Raw genomic sequence first — 16667 nt, forward strand, 5'->3', positions numbered from 1 at the left:
TGCAAAATGACCTCCAGCATGCCACAAATGTGCATGTGTCTGCTCAAACGGTCAGAAACAGACTCCATGAGGGTGGTATGAGGGCCCGACGTCCACAGGTGGGGGTTGTGCTTACAGCCCAACACCGTGCAGGACGTTTGGCATTTGCCAGAGAACACCAAGATTGGCAAATTCACCACTGGCGCCCTGTGCTCTTCACAGATGAAAGTAGGTTCACACTGAGCACATCTGACAGACGTGACAGAGTCTGGAGACGCCGTGGAGAACGTTCTGCTGCCTGCAACATCCTCCAGCATGACCGGTTTGACGGTGGGTCAGTCATGGTGTGGGGTGGCATTTCTTTGGGGGCCGCACAGCCCTCCATGTGCTCGCCAGAGGTAGCCTGACTGCCATTAGGTACCGAGATGAGATCCTCAGACCCCTTGTGAGACCATATGCTGGTGCGCTTGGCCCTGGGTTCCTCCTAATGCAAGACAATGCTAGACCTCATGTGGCTGGAGTGTGTCAGCAGTTCCTGCAAGAGGAAGGCATTGATGCTATGGACTGGCCCGCGCGTTCCCCAGACCTGAATCCAATTGAGCACATCTGGGACATCATGTCTCGCTCCATCCACCAACGCCACGTTGCACCACAGACTGTCCAGGAGTTGACAGATGCTTTAATCCAGGTCTGGGAGGAGATCCCTCAGAAGACCATCCGCCACCTCTGCCACCTCATCAGGAGCATGCCCAGGCGTTGTAGGGAGGTCATACAGGCACGTGGAGGCCACACACACTCATTTTGACTTGTTTTAAGGACATTACATCAAAGTTGGATCAGCCTGTAGTGTGGTTTTCCACTTTAATTTTGAGTGTGACTCCAAATCCAGACCTCCATGGGTTGATAAATTTGATTTCCATTGATAATTTTTGTGTGATTTTGTTGCCAGCACATTCAACTATGTAAAGAAAAAAGTATTTAATAAGAATATTTCATTCATTCAGATCTAGGATGTTATTTTAGTGTTCCCTGTATTTTTTGAGTAGTGTATATATCTGACCGTTATTGAATGAAAGTGACATTATTTTCCAATATGCTGTGGTATCCATAATAATCATCAATTTCTTGCTGGTGTTAAGGTGGTGCTGATGAGAATGCATTCACGCTTCAGTTTAGTGTTTTTGTCACGAATCTTGTTCTAGAGGCAGCTCTACAGAGTGGTCACTAGCTGGCACAGCCACAAAGTCAGAAAATATTATTTTAAACCACTAACCACACTGCTAACCTTAGTGCATAACCTTAATTTTAAGACAAATACACTTGTTTTCATATGTTTACAATAAAGCCGAATTTGCAGCTGGACCATCTAGCGGAATTCTCTCAGTGCATCCTCCAAGACCAGACTCATCCCAATAAATGTCAACCTGCGCACGCATCACGTTGGTACTACCCAAAATGCACAGCGAGCCTTTCCGTCAAACACGTAAACATACGAGTTTCTTAACGCATTCATGTCCCCGTCGGAACTCGAAATGTCCAACTTGCTAACTGGTTACACGCGGCACGTGTACAACTATCCATTAGCAATACGGAACTTCCTAGTTCCGACTAATATCGAACGCGGCATCTGTCCTGCGTGTACGTTTGCGGCACAACAGATTGTAGGCAAATAAAAACGGTGCCCGGTGATGCTACGTTACAAGAAATAAACTACTTTGCGGTGAGTGTTGCATTAACACACGCATCTGTTCAGGTTAGCTCACAAAATAAAAATGTATGTTCTATGTTTGGAAAGCCATGTTAGTTTTGCTCTTGACAGCTAGTTAATGTTAGCTAGAGTGCAGTAGCTTGCTAACTTACAGTACTAGGAGAGAGCAAAAGGAGAGTAGCTAGCTAAAAAAGGTGGCCCCTTTTTTAATTGATATTATGCGACATGGATAAAGATGGCTATGCATTCCCATTTAATAACTGAGTAGTCCTACTATTAAATGTAACGTTAAGATAACTAGCTAGTGATGTTTGCTAACTTGCTATCACATTTTGCACCATCCTCGACAAATGATTTGGCCAGCATTCTGCTGATCAACCTAGCTAGCTTTAGTTCAGTGTTTCTGAGCTATCAATCGCTTATGCATGTACCATATCCTGGTAAACAATGGAGAGACAAATGCAGGCTCACTCAAGACAAATGTAGCCAGTTAGTTTACTATCCAGGGGCTTGGAGAGGGCACATTTTTCGCGAGGCGTATTAAGTAGCCCAATCTGTACTCTTGAAGCCTACAGTTACTCCTTAACCATATGTAACGTTAGGTGTGTATCAATTTAAACCTCTAACCTCTTTGTTTTTATGAAAATTATTTATCGCTGATATGAAAGGTAAGGAGGTCCTTATGCTTCCAAAACATGCTGACCAGACCTGACACGTCGCATGCCCGAGCATTGCAAAATAAATTTAGAATTCCATGTTATTCAATTATTGCACCCACACTGCTCACGCGCGCCAACGAGCGTCTGTGTTGCTGAAAGACCCTGTCTTTCAAAGACAATTAAAAAAATCTAAATAACTTCACAGATCTTCATTGTAAAGGGTTTAAACACAGTTTCCCATGCTTGTTCAATGAACCATAAACAATTGCGGTCAAACCCCGCATCACTGTCAAACGCTCCCTAAAACACTTCAGGGAGTAGGCCTTTCAGATCGACCTGGCCCGGGTGTCCTGGAAGGATATTGACCTCATTCCGTCAGTAGAGGATGCCTGGTTGTCCTTTAAAAGTGTTTTCCTCACCATCTTAAATAAGCATGGCCCTTCCTGCACATGATTAACTGCCATCCGCTGGCAGCCATGAAGGGTGGGTCATTCCTTGGGAAAAAATGTTTTACAAACATGTTTAACCCCATGCTGACGGACTGGTCCTGGGGCTGGCTGCTGACGGGTTGGTCCTGGGGCTGGCTGCTGACGGGCTGGTCCTGGGGCTGGCTGCTCACGGACTGGTCCTGGGGCTGGCTGCTGACGGGCTGGTCCTGGGGATGGCTGAGGGTCAATCTCATCCTCTTCTTCTAACTCCGTCAGATTCTGCATTGACAAACATGATCCTCATATTCTGAAAATTCTTCATCTTCCAAAGTGGAAGATGCTCCTTCCATGCTAGCTTCTCTGTGTGCAAAAATGATTTCTAAGGCCCCCTGAGCAGAGATTTTTGCCATACTAATTCATTGTGTTAAGGAGCCACACACGCAAAGCTGTTTTATGTGTCCCTCTCAATTTGCACCTGGCTGGGTTAGTGTGGGAAAATAGTGCATTTTTATTACTTTTTTTACAATGTATCGTAATAACATTGTACAGGCTCCCGTCAAGACGTTGTGTAGTTTCTCTCACTACAACAGGTAAAGAGTGCGAGAAAAGCAAGAGACAGTTTCTTGTCGTTTATGTTGGAACAGCAGGCCCAGGAAGGAAGAAGACAGGTGACGGCACACAGCAAACCTTTTTGTTTAATTTTTACTTGTTTTTATCTACATGCGCACTTTTATTACCTTCGAAACCACATATGTAATATGACTATGTAAGGGGGTGTTATTTTGCATGTTCTTCACAGAAAATGAGCCAAGGCCAATGAGTCTCAGGTTATTCATTGTATAAGTTTTATTTTAGTAAACATTGAAAACGCACAAGTTTTTAAAACTCCCCCATACAGAAGACTCCTTCTTCCATTGACTGCAGTGTAATGGAACTAAGATTCATGACCAAGGGCAAGCTATTAGCACTTTGAAAAACTGCTATCCAAGGTACCGAACTGTGGCAGACAAAGATTAGTCCTGCACTAAGTTCAGTTGTCCCATTTATTATGATCTATTCTAGTGTTACACAAGGTTACCCAAAATAATGTGAATTAGCTATAGCTATGGTAATATTGATATGCTGGCAATTCTGTTAAACTAGGCCTATTTTATCAGAATGCTAATGAATTCACAAATATCATGCTCTATGAACATGTTCCATTTTTTTTCTTTTAGGTTTCCAGTGAGTGTGTAGAGCTAGCCAGCTGTATGATGTCAATGGTCTTGTTTGCCTCTGTGGTGCGGGTGGTGGACGGTCTACCCCTGTCTGCCTCCACAGACTACGAGCAGGACAAAGGCCTTCAGGAAACCAAGAAGCAAGTCAAAGCACTGTCTAAGAAACTCAGCCAGTTCCCTGACCGATGCACTCTGAAGGCTGGACAGTACAATATCAAGTAAGTTGCAAGTCACACTTAATGGGATACTTCAGGAGGTTTTGCTAACTAGTGCTAGGCCAGTTGCTAACTAGCGTTACCCATAGACTTCCAGTCATTGTGCTATCTGCTAACATGCTAAGTATAATTTAACTGAATCATAATCATAAAGGGTGGTATAGGGTTTGGTTTTTCCATTTATGTTTTGAGGTTGGACTTGAGTACGTATAGCTTGTTAGCACATAGACTGCACCGATTGGTGACCTCGTTAGTCAGTATGTGTTACACCTGTGCTGGTTGCCATCTCATTAGTGGTAAGGTGTTTCACCTGTGCTGGCCTTGGTGCTATTTATGAGGGGCTGGCCCAGTGCTCTAGTTGTCTTGATAGATGCTGGGGGTTAACACCTTTAGTTGGCTATCCCTATTTTTATTTCTAACAAACAAACCTTTATCTGCTTTTGTTTTGTCACCTTTTTGGAATGTTTGGTGTTTTTTTTTTTTTTTTTTTGCTTCTTAGGCAAATTTTTGTGGGGGTTCATGGTGCGTGTCTTTTAGGTCCCAGTTGTTGTTGCTATGTAACATTCAGTGGACTTAGTTTGAGCAACATTTCTTTTGGGGGGGGGGGGGGGTCTTCCTGGGGAATTTAACAAAATTGGGTCTCGTCCAGGATTTTGTTTCCCATGAGTATGGAAGTCACTCTAGTCACCTACTCTGAAGGTCTGCTGTGCCCAAATATGAGTGTTCAAAATACACTTTTGTGGTAGTTTGTCACTGACCTTGTAAGATTGGTGGAATCATTTTGAATGTTGTATTAGCCTGTGTGTTTATAAAAATGTAAAAAGGGCCATGGACTCTTTTAATTTAAACAAAATTGTAATAATTATTTATTTAATTTTACCCCCTTGTTCTCCCCAATTTCGTGGTATCCAATTGTTAGTAGCTACTATATTTTGTCTCAACGCTACAACTGCCGTACGGGCTCAGGAGAGACGACGGTCGAAAGTCATGCGTTCTCCGATACACAACCCAACCAAGCCACACTGCTTCTTAACACAGCGCGCATCCAACCCGGAAGCCAGCCGCATCAATGTGTCGGAGGAAACACCGTGCTCCTGGGAACCTTGATTAGCGCGCACTGCGCCTGGCCCGCCACAGGATTCACTGGTGCGCGATGAGACAAGGATATCCCTACCGGCCAAACCCTCCCTAACCCGGACGACGCTAGGCCAATTGTGTGTCGCCCTGAGGACGTCGCGGTTGGTTAGGACAGAGCCTGGCTGCGAACCCAGAGTCTCTGGTGGCACAGCTGGCGCTGCAGTACAGCGCCCTTAACCACTGCGCCACCTGGGAGCCTCCGGCCATGGACTCTTAAGTTGAAAGAATTTGTAATAAACCCTACATGGGAGATGCTACATACATTTATGAAGGGTAATCCGCTCAACGTTGCAAAGCATTATATCAAACTGGTATCTGGCAATCCAAAAGCAGTAGGCAGTTGATCGGTACTGCTTTGGTGGAGGAGGAAATCCATCTGGAGATGTTGATGAAATGGGTCCTACGGGTGGTAGAGTACATCCCAGAGCCGTGCAGCTGAGGGAGTTCGAAATTAAGGTGAAATTGGAGGAACAGAAATTAGAACTTGAGCACAAGAAAAAGTAAAGTGAACGTGAGGAGAGATTGGAGGAACATAAATGAGTTAGAGCACAGGGAAAGACGAGATGAACGTGCAGCCAAACAACAAGAATGTGCAGCTAGACTAGAACAATAAGAATGTGTGCATGCCATTCGATTGAAAGAGCTGGAAGCACTCCGAATCCAGTCTGGCCATCTTGCTCCCTCAACAGAGTTTGATCTTGGTCAACACCTGGTTGCCTTTTTGATGAAAAAGAGGTGGATGGATGCATTGCTTTGTTTGAGGGGATTCCCACATCCCTAAAATGGCTGAGATATTTGGTGTCCTTGTGGGAGAGGCTCAAAGTGTATGCCGCTTTATTTCCCGACCAGGTTTCCGATTGACACTGTTCTAGCTGCTATACTTCGGGCTTATGAGTTGGTCCCAGAGGCATACTGACAATAGTTCCGTAAATTACAAAAGACACAATCGCAAAGCCATGATGAGTTCGCTGGGGAACAAGCATGTCTTTTGATCGCTGCTGTGGTTCTCAAGAGGTCAAGGACCTTGAGGATTTGAAGACACTCCTACTTCTCGAGCAGTTAAAAAATTGCCTTCCCCTCTACATTTATGAGCACAGGGATCTCACTCTTGAGAAAGCTGCAATTCTTGCAGATGAGTTTGTGTTGAGAGACAAGGATCTTCAAAGCACCCAGTAGTTATCTCTATGCAAAAAATGCAGAGAAGTCACATCCTACTGCCAGGTTTCAGTCCATTCATGAAATCACAGCTTAGCCTTTTGTTAATCCACCTGTCGTCTCAGATTTTGAAATTATGCTTTACAGCGAAAGCAATCCAAGCGTTTAAGTTTATCGATCGCATGACAAAACATTAAGTAGCATCAGGTAGCTTGGTCACAAATCAGAAAAGCAATCAAATGAATCGTTTACCTTTGATCTTCGGATGTTTTCACTCACGAGACTCCCAGTTACACAACAAATGTTTCTTTTGTTCCATAAAGATAATTTTTTATATCCAAAATACCTCCTTTGTTTGCCGCATTTCTGTTCAGAAATCCACAGGAAAGAGCAGACAAATTCCAAATAATATCCGTAATGTCCACAGAAACATGTCAAACGTTTTTTATAATCAATCCTCAGGTTTCTAAAATATATAATCGATAATATATCAACCGCAAATGTCTTTCACAGTAGGAGAGGGAAAAACAATAGTTGTCCAAATTCTGTTGCGCGAGCAAAACTAATGTGACCACTTGACGCGATGTTATCGTTCTGGCTCATTTTTTTTTCAAAATAAAATCCTGAAACTATGTCTGAAGACTGACACCTTGAGGAAGCGATAGGTGTCAGTCCCTTTGATATCCCTTTAAATGGAGCAATGGGAGGCTATGGAACATGGAGATTTCAAAATAGAAGCCACTTCCTGGTTTGATTTTTCTCAGGGTTTCGTCTGCAATATCAGTTATGTTATACTCACAGACAATATTTTGACAGTTTTGGAAACTTTAGTTTTCTATCCTAATCTGTCAATTATATGCATATTCTAGCATCTGGTCCTGAGCAATAGGCTGTTCACTTTGGGAACGTTATTTTTCCAAACATAAAAATAGTGCCCCCTAACTTCAAGAGGTTAATTAACAAACACGTTTAGCATCTCCAGACCTCCACACATACATCATGTGTCTGGTCTGAAGAACATGACTTGGACTACTGTGTTTTCTGGCTATGCTCCATGCCATAGGCTGTAGGCTTGTTCATTTTGCAGACAAGGTATGCTTTAAGTCCCGTGTCATTGTATAGTAAGAAGAATATAATTTAACTTAGCTGTATAAAATAGAAAGGATATTTTTTTCCCATTCCGATGTGTGCATATGACGTGGCTATGTTGAGCGTAAAATATTATTTGGAACAGGTCCTCTACGCTAGATTTTGTTATTTGGCAACTTTAGTCGTAAATTATACAAACCTTTTAGAATGTCTTAAAAATCAAAACATATATGGGCTGCATGATGTGACTATCGGCTGTAGAAAGTAGGAAAAACGCTTGCACATTTCTTGCCTCGAGCTGCACAGCACAGATCATCAAGTGATCATATTTTCGCCCATCAGACTATTCTCAATTTAGTCTTGACTAAAATGTGAACTGAGTTTTGATTTAGACTGTCCCATTATGAAATGGGCAAGGGGAGAAAGACATGTCATCCGTATACACTGGAATAGCGAATGGAGAGGTGGCTCGTTTTCCCGCCGGTCCGCTTTTCAATGATGCCAGGTAGACTAGTTTGTTTTATAGCGGCGCATGTGCTTAATATGAGCAGCTGATAAATATAAGAATGCTTATTTCACTCCACACATCAACCACTGTTTGAGGAGCACAGCGAGAGCCTGCATGCAACAGGTGATATTTCACCCAAACTCTGTATGCCATGGACTCTCCAACCCTCTTCCTACAGCTACCCAATGCTTCATTTATAGTGACATCTGCACCGAAACATATTTCACTAAACTGTTGACAGCCCCTCTGCGCGCTAGAGAAATACATAGAGGAAGAGATGGAAACGCATGGTGGTGAGATTCTCCAGCTAAAGGTAATGTCACCCAATTGAATTATGAAAATATTAAAAGTGCCCTATTAAGACTATTCACAATCAAATAGAAATTCACTGCAATAGGGGAATAGGGGAACTGCCCTGCACAATCAATGAACCAACAGCATTGCCAATGGCTATATGTTCTCTCCCAGACTCGTGGATAGACATTTTGGAGTGTGGCATAAGGTAACCAGTCCATCCAGTATGCATAATAACAGTCCACGTTCAAAGCCGATTACTAAAATGTGTTAAGTTGTTTAGTATAGGCTAGACCAGTTATGTACCAAAGACATCTTAAATCAGTAAAAAAATAAATTTCCAGGTGTAATATGTAGTAGGCACAATCATAATTATAACTTTATACCCCTTTTTCTCCCCAATTTTGTGATATCCAAATGTCTTGTCTCATCGCTGCGACTCCCGTAAGGAGAGGCGAAGGTCGAGAGCCATGCGTCCTCTGAAACATGACCCAACCAAGCCCCACTGCTTCTTGACACTGCCCGCTTAACCCGGAAGCCAGCCGCACCAATGTGTTGGCGGAAAAACCGTACACCTGGCGACCGTATGTATCAGTGTGTATGCACCCGGCCCGCCACAGTCACTAGAGCGTGATGGGAGAAGGACATCTCTGCCAGCCAAACGCTCCCCTAACCCGGACGACGCTGGGCCAATTGTGCGCTGCCTCATGAGCCTGGACTCGAACCAGGATCTCTTGTGGCACAGCTAGCAACTGCGATGCAGTGCCTTAGACCACTGCGCAACTCGGGAGGCCTCATACAATCATAATTGTAGTAGTTTTTTTGTTTGTTTTGCAGACTTGAGCTCATAAGCCTAGGTGTATGTATAGGCTCTAATATGCATACGGGCATTTTGAATGAGTCATCACTTTAGAGACGCCAACCAACACATGTCCAGAGTGCATAAGAGGAGATTACCGTGACTCAACGGCAGTGTGGAATTTTTCTGTGGTCATGACTGCCGATGTGTCGGTAAAACGGTCACCTTGATTCTGTCCTATTGCTGATGTCACAACAAAGTGCACTTTTCCTTGTTTTGTGAATATCTATTAAAGCTCTTTCCTGAAATGCTCCAATTCCCCTAATATGAGTTTTGTGACAGCCCGACAATTGTAATTGACCAAACTGTTTCTAGAAACACAACTGCGGCATTACAAAATCCATCTGTTCACATGGACATGGGTTATTAGTCACTTGGTCCCATTAATGCCGTGTTCAAAAGCACCGGCCATTTTTAGATCGGACAAAAACGAGCACCGACTAAGACATTTTTTAAGACATTTTGAATGGTCACCCAACTCGGAAATCCGAGTTGGAAATTCTGGAATCATCCTAGAAATCTTACTTTCCGACCTGAAGATCGATGACTGCACAATTTGAACTAGTCTCCCCCCCCCCCCAGAGTTCCCAGTTGTCTTGAAACCACCATTAGACCGCAGATATTGGCTTGAATGAGGTGTGTGTGTGTGTGCGCGCGCACACATTCCTCCCTCTAGGAGCAGGGTTGGTTGGCCATCCACTCTACAGTCTGAAGCCTCATTTGTTATCATGAGGTCCTTTAATCAAGGCCCAACATCAGCCTCACTGTGAAGGAAAGAGACTGAGGACATGCCAGACAGCAGTTAAGTCACTGGGTAATCTGATTTAAAGCTCCTTTTGGGCAATGCTTAACGCCGATGTATTAGCCCTTCGAGGAGCTCTGCCCAGCTCCAGTTGAGTGGATGCTATGATTTTTGTCCCTCCCTCCCTGGCACTCTCCAAATGACCATAATTCAGCACCCATACTTCATAAGCAGAGGGAAAAGAGAGTGAGCTAGCTGTTCCACCTCCCCATTTAATGCTTGTTTTAATCTTTCTGTAAAGATATTAAGAGACCGATACTGGCATCTCTTAGCACACTCTTAGCACACTGCAAACCAGGTTGGTTGGAAACACCTCTGGCGAGGTTCCTTTTTTGTGTAATATCTTAAATGGTATTTCTTGGTAATCTTGCATAGCTATTATAATGCCAGTTGTTTTGTTATATCTCCAAATGTAATTTTGATCCTGAATAACATGCAGGGACATCTCATGGTTTTGTTTATGAATACTACTGAACTCACTGCTTCCCACTGTTCAGCATTGTAATTGCAGGAAATAATAGTCCACTGTATTCCTGCTCACTCTGTGTGTCTGTTTCAGTTTCACCTGCTCTCTGGGTGTTGGTTATCTGATGGTATGTACAGAGACCTACCCCAACGTCCTGGCCTTCTGTTTCCTGGATGAGCTGCAAAGGGAGTTCATCGTCACGTACGACGCCAAGCGTGTTAATAGCGCTGTGAGGCCATACTCCTTCATCGAGTTGGGTGAGTCTCTCCTCTTGTTTTCCCAACAAACCCATGCATTGTCTTACTTTAGAAGCACAGGGTTTCCCTTAGCCTGGTCCCAGATCTGTTCGTGCTTTTCTGCCTACTCCTGGCGTGACCATGACTGTAGTGTTGACAAGACTAGACTGCACAAACAGATCTGGGACCAGGCTAGGTTTCCCTGGTTTGACGCTTTCAAAAATATATTATATTCAATTTAGCAGACACTTATTATTTTTCCGTATGTCTCAGGAAACTAACCCACTAGCATGCCCAAACATTTTAGAGCATGTTTATACTGTACCCGCAGGAACATACAATTCCTAGGGTGTATTTTCATGATAGATTTCTCTATTCTCACACCCTTCATACTTGTGTTGCGGCCTCATCCAGACAACTTCATCCAGAAGACGAAGCAGCGCTTCAACAGCCCCCGCTCTCTGTCCACTAAGATCAACCTGGCCGACATGCAAACAGAGATCAAACTTCGACCGCCCTACCAGCTGTCCCCTGAGGACCTAGGATCCATCAACGGCTTCTCATACCACACCCCCTCCAAGTACAAGGGCATAAGTAGGTACCCCACACAGACACACACAGGGTAGTTGTGGGAAAACTTCTTCGGGCTAGGCGTCCTACTAGCAGGACAACTTCCGGTGAAACTGGAGGGTGCTCAATTCAAATAAATAATCATAAAAATTATGGATATTAAACATTGAGGTACATACAAGTGTCTTATATTGGTTGAAAGCTTAAATTATTGTTAATCTAACTGCACTGTCCCATTTACAGTAGCTATTACAGCAAAAACATGCCATGTGATTGTTTGAGGACGGCGCCCCACATCAAAATATCTTTCCACCGGCACAGGTTTCATAAATTCACAAATGGCGATTTTAAATATTCACTTTTGAAAATCTTCCTCTGATTTGTCATCCAATGGGTCCCAGCTATAACATGTCGTTTTGTTGGATAAAATCCTTCTTTATATCCCAAAAAGTCTGTTTAGTTGGCACCAACGATTTGAGAAATTCACTCGTTCAACATAGAGAAAGGAATCTGAAAATCTACACCTAAACTTTCTTTCAACAAGTCAAAATACATTTCTATCTACTCCTCAGATACCCTAAAATGTAATCAAACTATAATATTTCTTATGGAAACAAGTATGTTCAATAGGATTTTAGCAAACACACATTTCCAAGACTCTGTCCCTGTACTAAAACTGATTTTTCTTACTCGCTTTGGAAGTTACAAGCCTGAAACCTTGAACATAGCTTCCACAGGGTGTCAGCAGTCTATCGGAATTGCATCCTGGGAGCTAGAATTGAGTATACCCTTATACTTGCAAATGTAAAAGCATGGTCTCTCTCCCCCCAAAAATTCTGGTTGTGTTTTTCTTTGGATTTCCTCCTACATTTATTTAAACATGTCTACAATCTTCAAAGTGTTTTCTTTCCAATGCTACCAATTATATGCATATCCTGGCTTCAGGGCCTGAGCAACAGGCAGTTTACTTTGGATACGTCATTCAGGCGGAAATTGAGAAAAAGGGGGCCTAACCCTAAGACGCTTTAGTTAGGTTATGATATTTTCTCATCAACCTGTACCGCCCTACAGGGTTTTAACAAACATATTTTTTTAGTGCCTGCAACTGTAGTTACAGTTGAGTTGTCTTACACAGCTTAGTCTTTCACATTCAGCCATACGTTGACAAACTCATACGCTAGTTTATGCACATTGAGGTGTTTTTCAAAGTGCCTACCTGCCTTGTGTGTTTTCACGCACAGTAAACGTGTAAGGCTCTTTACTTAAGCTTTAACATGATCACTTCACTGTGTACTGAATGACAAATTGATTTGATTTGCATTCCATCCACCTCATTCTAATCCTCCCTTTTCCTGTTCACCTAAGCCTTTACTGTAGACATCTCCTTCTGTCACGTTAGCACATGTTGAAAATGGCTTCCATCCATTCCATACCTCATGGACAGCTTGGTTGGGAACATGTTTGGAACAGAACCAAAGTTAATCACTTGAAAGCCCTATAGGGTCAGTTCTTTGAAGGACACCTTGGCATGCAGCTGTCGTGTGTGTGTGTGGCCCCTCCATTAGTGATCCCTGACTGAGACCGGCCCACCGCCTCTCTGTTGGTACCTTCACACCTCAGTAATCCCAGCTAAATGATTGTGCTCTGGGTCACCACAGCTCCTCTGTCTCCCTCAAGAACCACAGCATTCATATTCACTTTCCTGTCACTCACTGTGAAATATGATCATCAAATCGTTGTCATTTTGGGATTTAGTCACTGGTTTCTCTTCAAATGTTAGGAGAATTCTAAGATTGCACATGATGGTATAGTGCAGTGGTTGACCATGTCTATACCCTAGGTCAAGGCAGCCTCTGGCACTGAGTCTGTATTGGGATGTCCTTCAGAATCACAACGTAGCTGTTTATCTCAGTCTGTATAGTCTCTTAATGTGTCAATTGCTCATTGGCCAGGTCATTTCTGCTGGCTCTTAACAGTTCCCTTCTCCGCCCAGCTCCCAGCCAACAGCTTGATCCTGTGACTCTACCTGGCATCGTCTCCTGTGTGCTGAGCATCCTCTGTGGAGGTCTCAATCTACTCCGAGGGGTTCATGCTATAGAGAGCACCATACAGGTAATGCCAGAGCGATGGATACATTACTCTATTTAATTCAGTGGGAAAGTCCAAAGTGACCCCCTGTAGCTATAACTAATCCAAGCCTTTTCATATGAACAGTTTGTAATACCTGTATTTCTTAGTGGGTATGCTTATTATTGCTTTTCAGAGGCTGTTTTTGTCCAATGCTTTTGTTGGCTTTCTTGTCGTACCAGTTTCACCAAGCCTTGTTTCAAGCCTACCTACTGCTGTACATTGACCTCGCTATCTTTTCTTCTCTCCCTTGTCTTCATCCCCCGTTGGTTTGCCGGCAGAACGACGACGAAGACTTTAATTACGTGATTGCCTTTTTCCTGGGCACAGTAGCCTGTCTGTATCAGGTAAGTCATAGCGAGCAAGAGCTGTCTTGTCTCCTTCTGGCAGTCACTGATGAGTGAGGTGGGGCTCCCGAGTGACGCAGTGGTCTAAGCCATTGCTTCTCAGTGCTAGAGGAGTCACTACAGACTCTGGTTCGATTCCAGGCTGTATCACAACCGTCCGTGATTGGAAGTCCCATAGGGTGGTGCACAATTGGCACAAGGTCGTTAGGGTTTGGCCGGGATAGGCCGTCATTGTAAATAAGAATTTGTTTTTAACTGACTTGCCTAGTTAAATCAATTAAAAACAACCTTGCACTTTGCATCTGTACAGAGGGGGTTGTTAGTGTTCGTCTGAGTCTAGCTACAGTTTACACATAATTGTACATTGAAAAGTGCAAATAATATGTATTACATTTATGTTGCAGAATAGGGCTTGTCATTTTATTGCTGGTAGTTGATTTAAGCTTGCACTAAATAATTGGGGCATCCTTGAGTAAAGGTCAAATATTGGACATAGTTTGAAAGCAAAGAAAGATTGGTCTCCTGCAAGGGATTTTCAATACAATGAAGTATCTCTATTGTTCTCACAGAAGTTGACTCTTCTCTGCTTCCCGGTGTGTCTCTCACTCCATCTCTCCCTTTCTCTCCCTCTCTTCAGTGTTCCCTGTTTGCGTACTTCTCTGTGTGGAGGAACAGTAAGTCATTCCTGGCCTTCGCCCTGATCTGTCTGTCCAACATGTACCTTTATGAACTGAGGAACGTGTGGCAGATCCTCTTCCATGTGACTGTAGGGGCCTTCATGACACTACAGATCAGACTGAGGCAGCCGCAGGGCAAAGCTCCGGACTACAACGTCTGACAAAAACTACAACCACGAGACTTACAGTCAAACAATAAGAAATAAACAACTTCAGTGTCTGACAAAACCCAACAAATATAGTAATTTTACAACCAACCACCAACAACAAAACCATGTCTAAGGCTAAGGAGCAAAGAAGTGACTCTGCTCCTGCTCTCTTTATCATGTTTCTTCCCCACCACAGCTCAGGACTGTGAGCCAGCCTGGCCCTGCCTCAATCCCGTTGGATGCTGAGCTCACTTTAGCGTGGCCTCAAAGTGATACGGCCCAATAGGATTAATGGGTGGTGCCAGTACAGCCAAATAATTGGCTAATAATATTCATATGAATATGTTTGGGGTAACCATCAGGAGTCTGAACAGGGGTTTCTGACTTAAATTGAATCTCTGGCATCACAGACATGTATAGTTGAAGTAATTTAGCAGACGCTCTTATCCAGAGTGAATACAGGAGAAATTAGTGTTAAGTGCCTTCCTAAAGGGCATATCCACTTTTTTTATTTTTACCTAGTCGTCTTGGGGATTCAAACCAGCGACATTTTGGTTACTGACCCAATGTTCTTAACCGTTAGGCTACCTGCCACCCCAGTATCATATGTTATTAAATCTCTTGGCTCGTAAAGATTTGTTTTATTGATTTTGAGAATAATTTATTCAAAATAATGTGTATGATCATGTCACACCTTCCATGTACTTTGTTGCAGGCTTCATGAATATGCGATTGCTTGAAAGCTGAGTTTGGCATGGCACATGTAATGTGGTGGTGTTATCCCACTGTTTTCATCACTGGGAGGCCAAACTTATCAACTCCATATCATCTGCCAGACCTCCTGGTGCAGTGGTGGTAACAGCAGCCACTGCTGGAAAGGGTTTAATTGACCTGTGAGCCATCTGCCATCCCGATGTTTCAGGGTATTACTCTAAAGGCCAGAGTAGGAGAGGATCTAGACGAGTTACTTATATTGGAGCAGAAATGGTTACTTCCAAAAATACTCAATGCATTTCTTTTCTTTTGCCATGTATTTTCCAATGCATCATTTATTTTGCATAGCTTTTGGATTATATTGCAGAAATGACTGAGGACAATGTCAGTAAACTTCCTAGAAACATTGTTAATTTAATGATGAGTTAAGGGATTGTGCCAACAATGTTAGTTTTTTGGGGGGGTGGAGTGGCCAGTGTCAGTCAGACTAGAGAGAGTCATTGCATGAGTGGAGAGTATTAACATGGAACCAAGTATTATGAACATCTGGCAACAAACTACATGTATATCTGGGCACTACTGCATTGATCCAACCCTTAAGATTTGTCATCAACAATGGCCAACATGTTTTCTATTAGCCTGTACATCTTAGCAGACTGTGGTACTTGACCTTTGTGACCTAAGTTAGCCTCCAGTATGACATCTAGGACTTAAATGTTTTATTAGATGTTGGCTGTTTCCAGGGGTGCAACTTTCACTGCGTATGGTGCATTTTTACCCCCCGCCCCAGTTGAATCACTGGAATGTCATACAAAATGTGTTAACGCTGTGCTTTAGGACCATGCAGAAGCCTCCGAGCATTCATTCGGGTAGGGTGTTTATCCGACTGAATAAAAAAAGTCTCCCCCCACTTCTAAAACCAAAGTTGCGCCCCTGGCTGTTTCTAATGACATACTTTTGCAATCAATGTAATGTATCTAAATATACAACCATTAAACAGATCCTCATTTTGCTAATGGTGTGTGCATAACCAAGTAGTTTACTACTTAGTTTACTATTTCCACATTCTTTAAATTCTTCAAGCTCTGTTAAGTTGGTTGTTGATCATTGCTAGACAGCCATTTTCAAGTCTTGCCTTAAATGTCCAAGCCAAGGGGTGTGAATACTTTCAGAAGGCACTGTGAGGTTTCTTGACTCCTTTCGTGTATGTGTAACGTACCATTAAATGTAGTGCCTGTATCGGCGCAATAGAAATGATTCCAAATGGATACCAATCCATAATCTACTACACCTGAGGCGAACCGGAGTAGTGCGTTTCTAACTGTTATTTC

The 16667-nt window shown here is 43.2% G+C and overlaps 1 protein-coding gene across 3 annotated transcripts; it reads left to right on the forward strand.

Annotated features, from left to right (window-relative positions):
- The first annotated feature begins 1421 nt into the window (after nucleotides 1–1421).
- On the forward strand, nucleotides 1422–16352 carry LOC109870984 (vesicle-trafficking protein SEC22a). 3 transcript variants are annotated; one of them, XM_020461715.2, is made up of 7 exons: nucleotides 1422–1699; nucleotides 3992–4209; nucleotides 10610–10773; nucleotides 11167–11346; nucleotides 13316–13434; nucleotides 13731–13796; nucleotides 14434–16352. In XM_020461715.2, exons 2-7 carry the CDS (start codon nucleotides 4025–4027, stop codon nucleotides 14632–14634), a joined length of 915 nt encoding a protein of 304 aa, XP_020317304.1. In that variant the 5' UTR covers nucleotides 1422–1699; nucleotides 3992–4024; the 3' UTR covers nucleotides 14635–16352. The 3 variants fall into 3 exon arrangements, with proteins under 3 accessions (XP_020317304.1, XP_031661805.1, XP_020317305.1); XM_031805945.1 differs by lacking the exon at nucleotides 1422–1699 and adding an exon at nucleotides 3371–3442; XM_020461716.2 differs by lacking the exon at nucleotides 1422–1699 and adding an exon at nucleotides 3516–3763.
- The last annotated feature ends 315 nt before the right edge of the window (nucleotides 16353–16667 follow it).

The sequence above is a fragment of the Oncorhynchus kisutch genome, linkage group LG26 (assembly GCF_002021735.2).
Source record: "Oncorhynchus kisutch isolate 150728-3 linkage group LG26, Okis_V2, whole genome shotgun sequence".
NCBI lineage: Eukaryota > Metazoa > Chordata > Actinopteri > Salmoniformes > Salmonidae > Oncorhynchus > Oncorhynchus kisutch.

Bases quoted from the DNA above. Each gene is read 5' to 3' on its own strand.
- LOC109870984 (XM_031805945.1), top strand. From the start codon at position 3,407: ATGTTGGAACAGCAGGCCCAGGAAGGAAGAAGACAG. The intron at 10,774-11,166 runs GTGAGTCTCTCC...GGCCTCATCCAG, and splicing joins ATACTCCTTCATCGAGTTGG to ACAACTTCATCCAGAAGACG. The intron at 13,435-13,730 runs GTAATGCCAGAG...GTTTGCCGGCAG, and splicing joins CTATAGAGAGCACCATACAG to AACGACGACGAAGACTTTAA.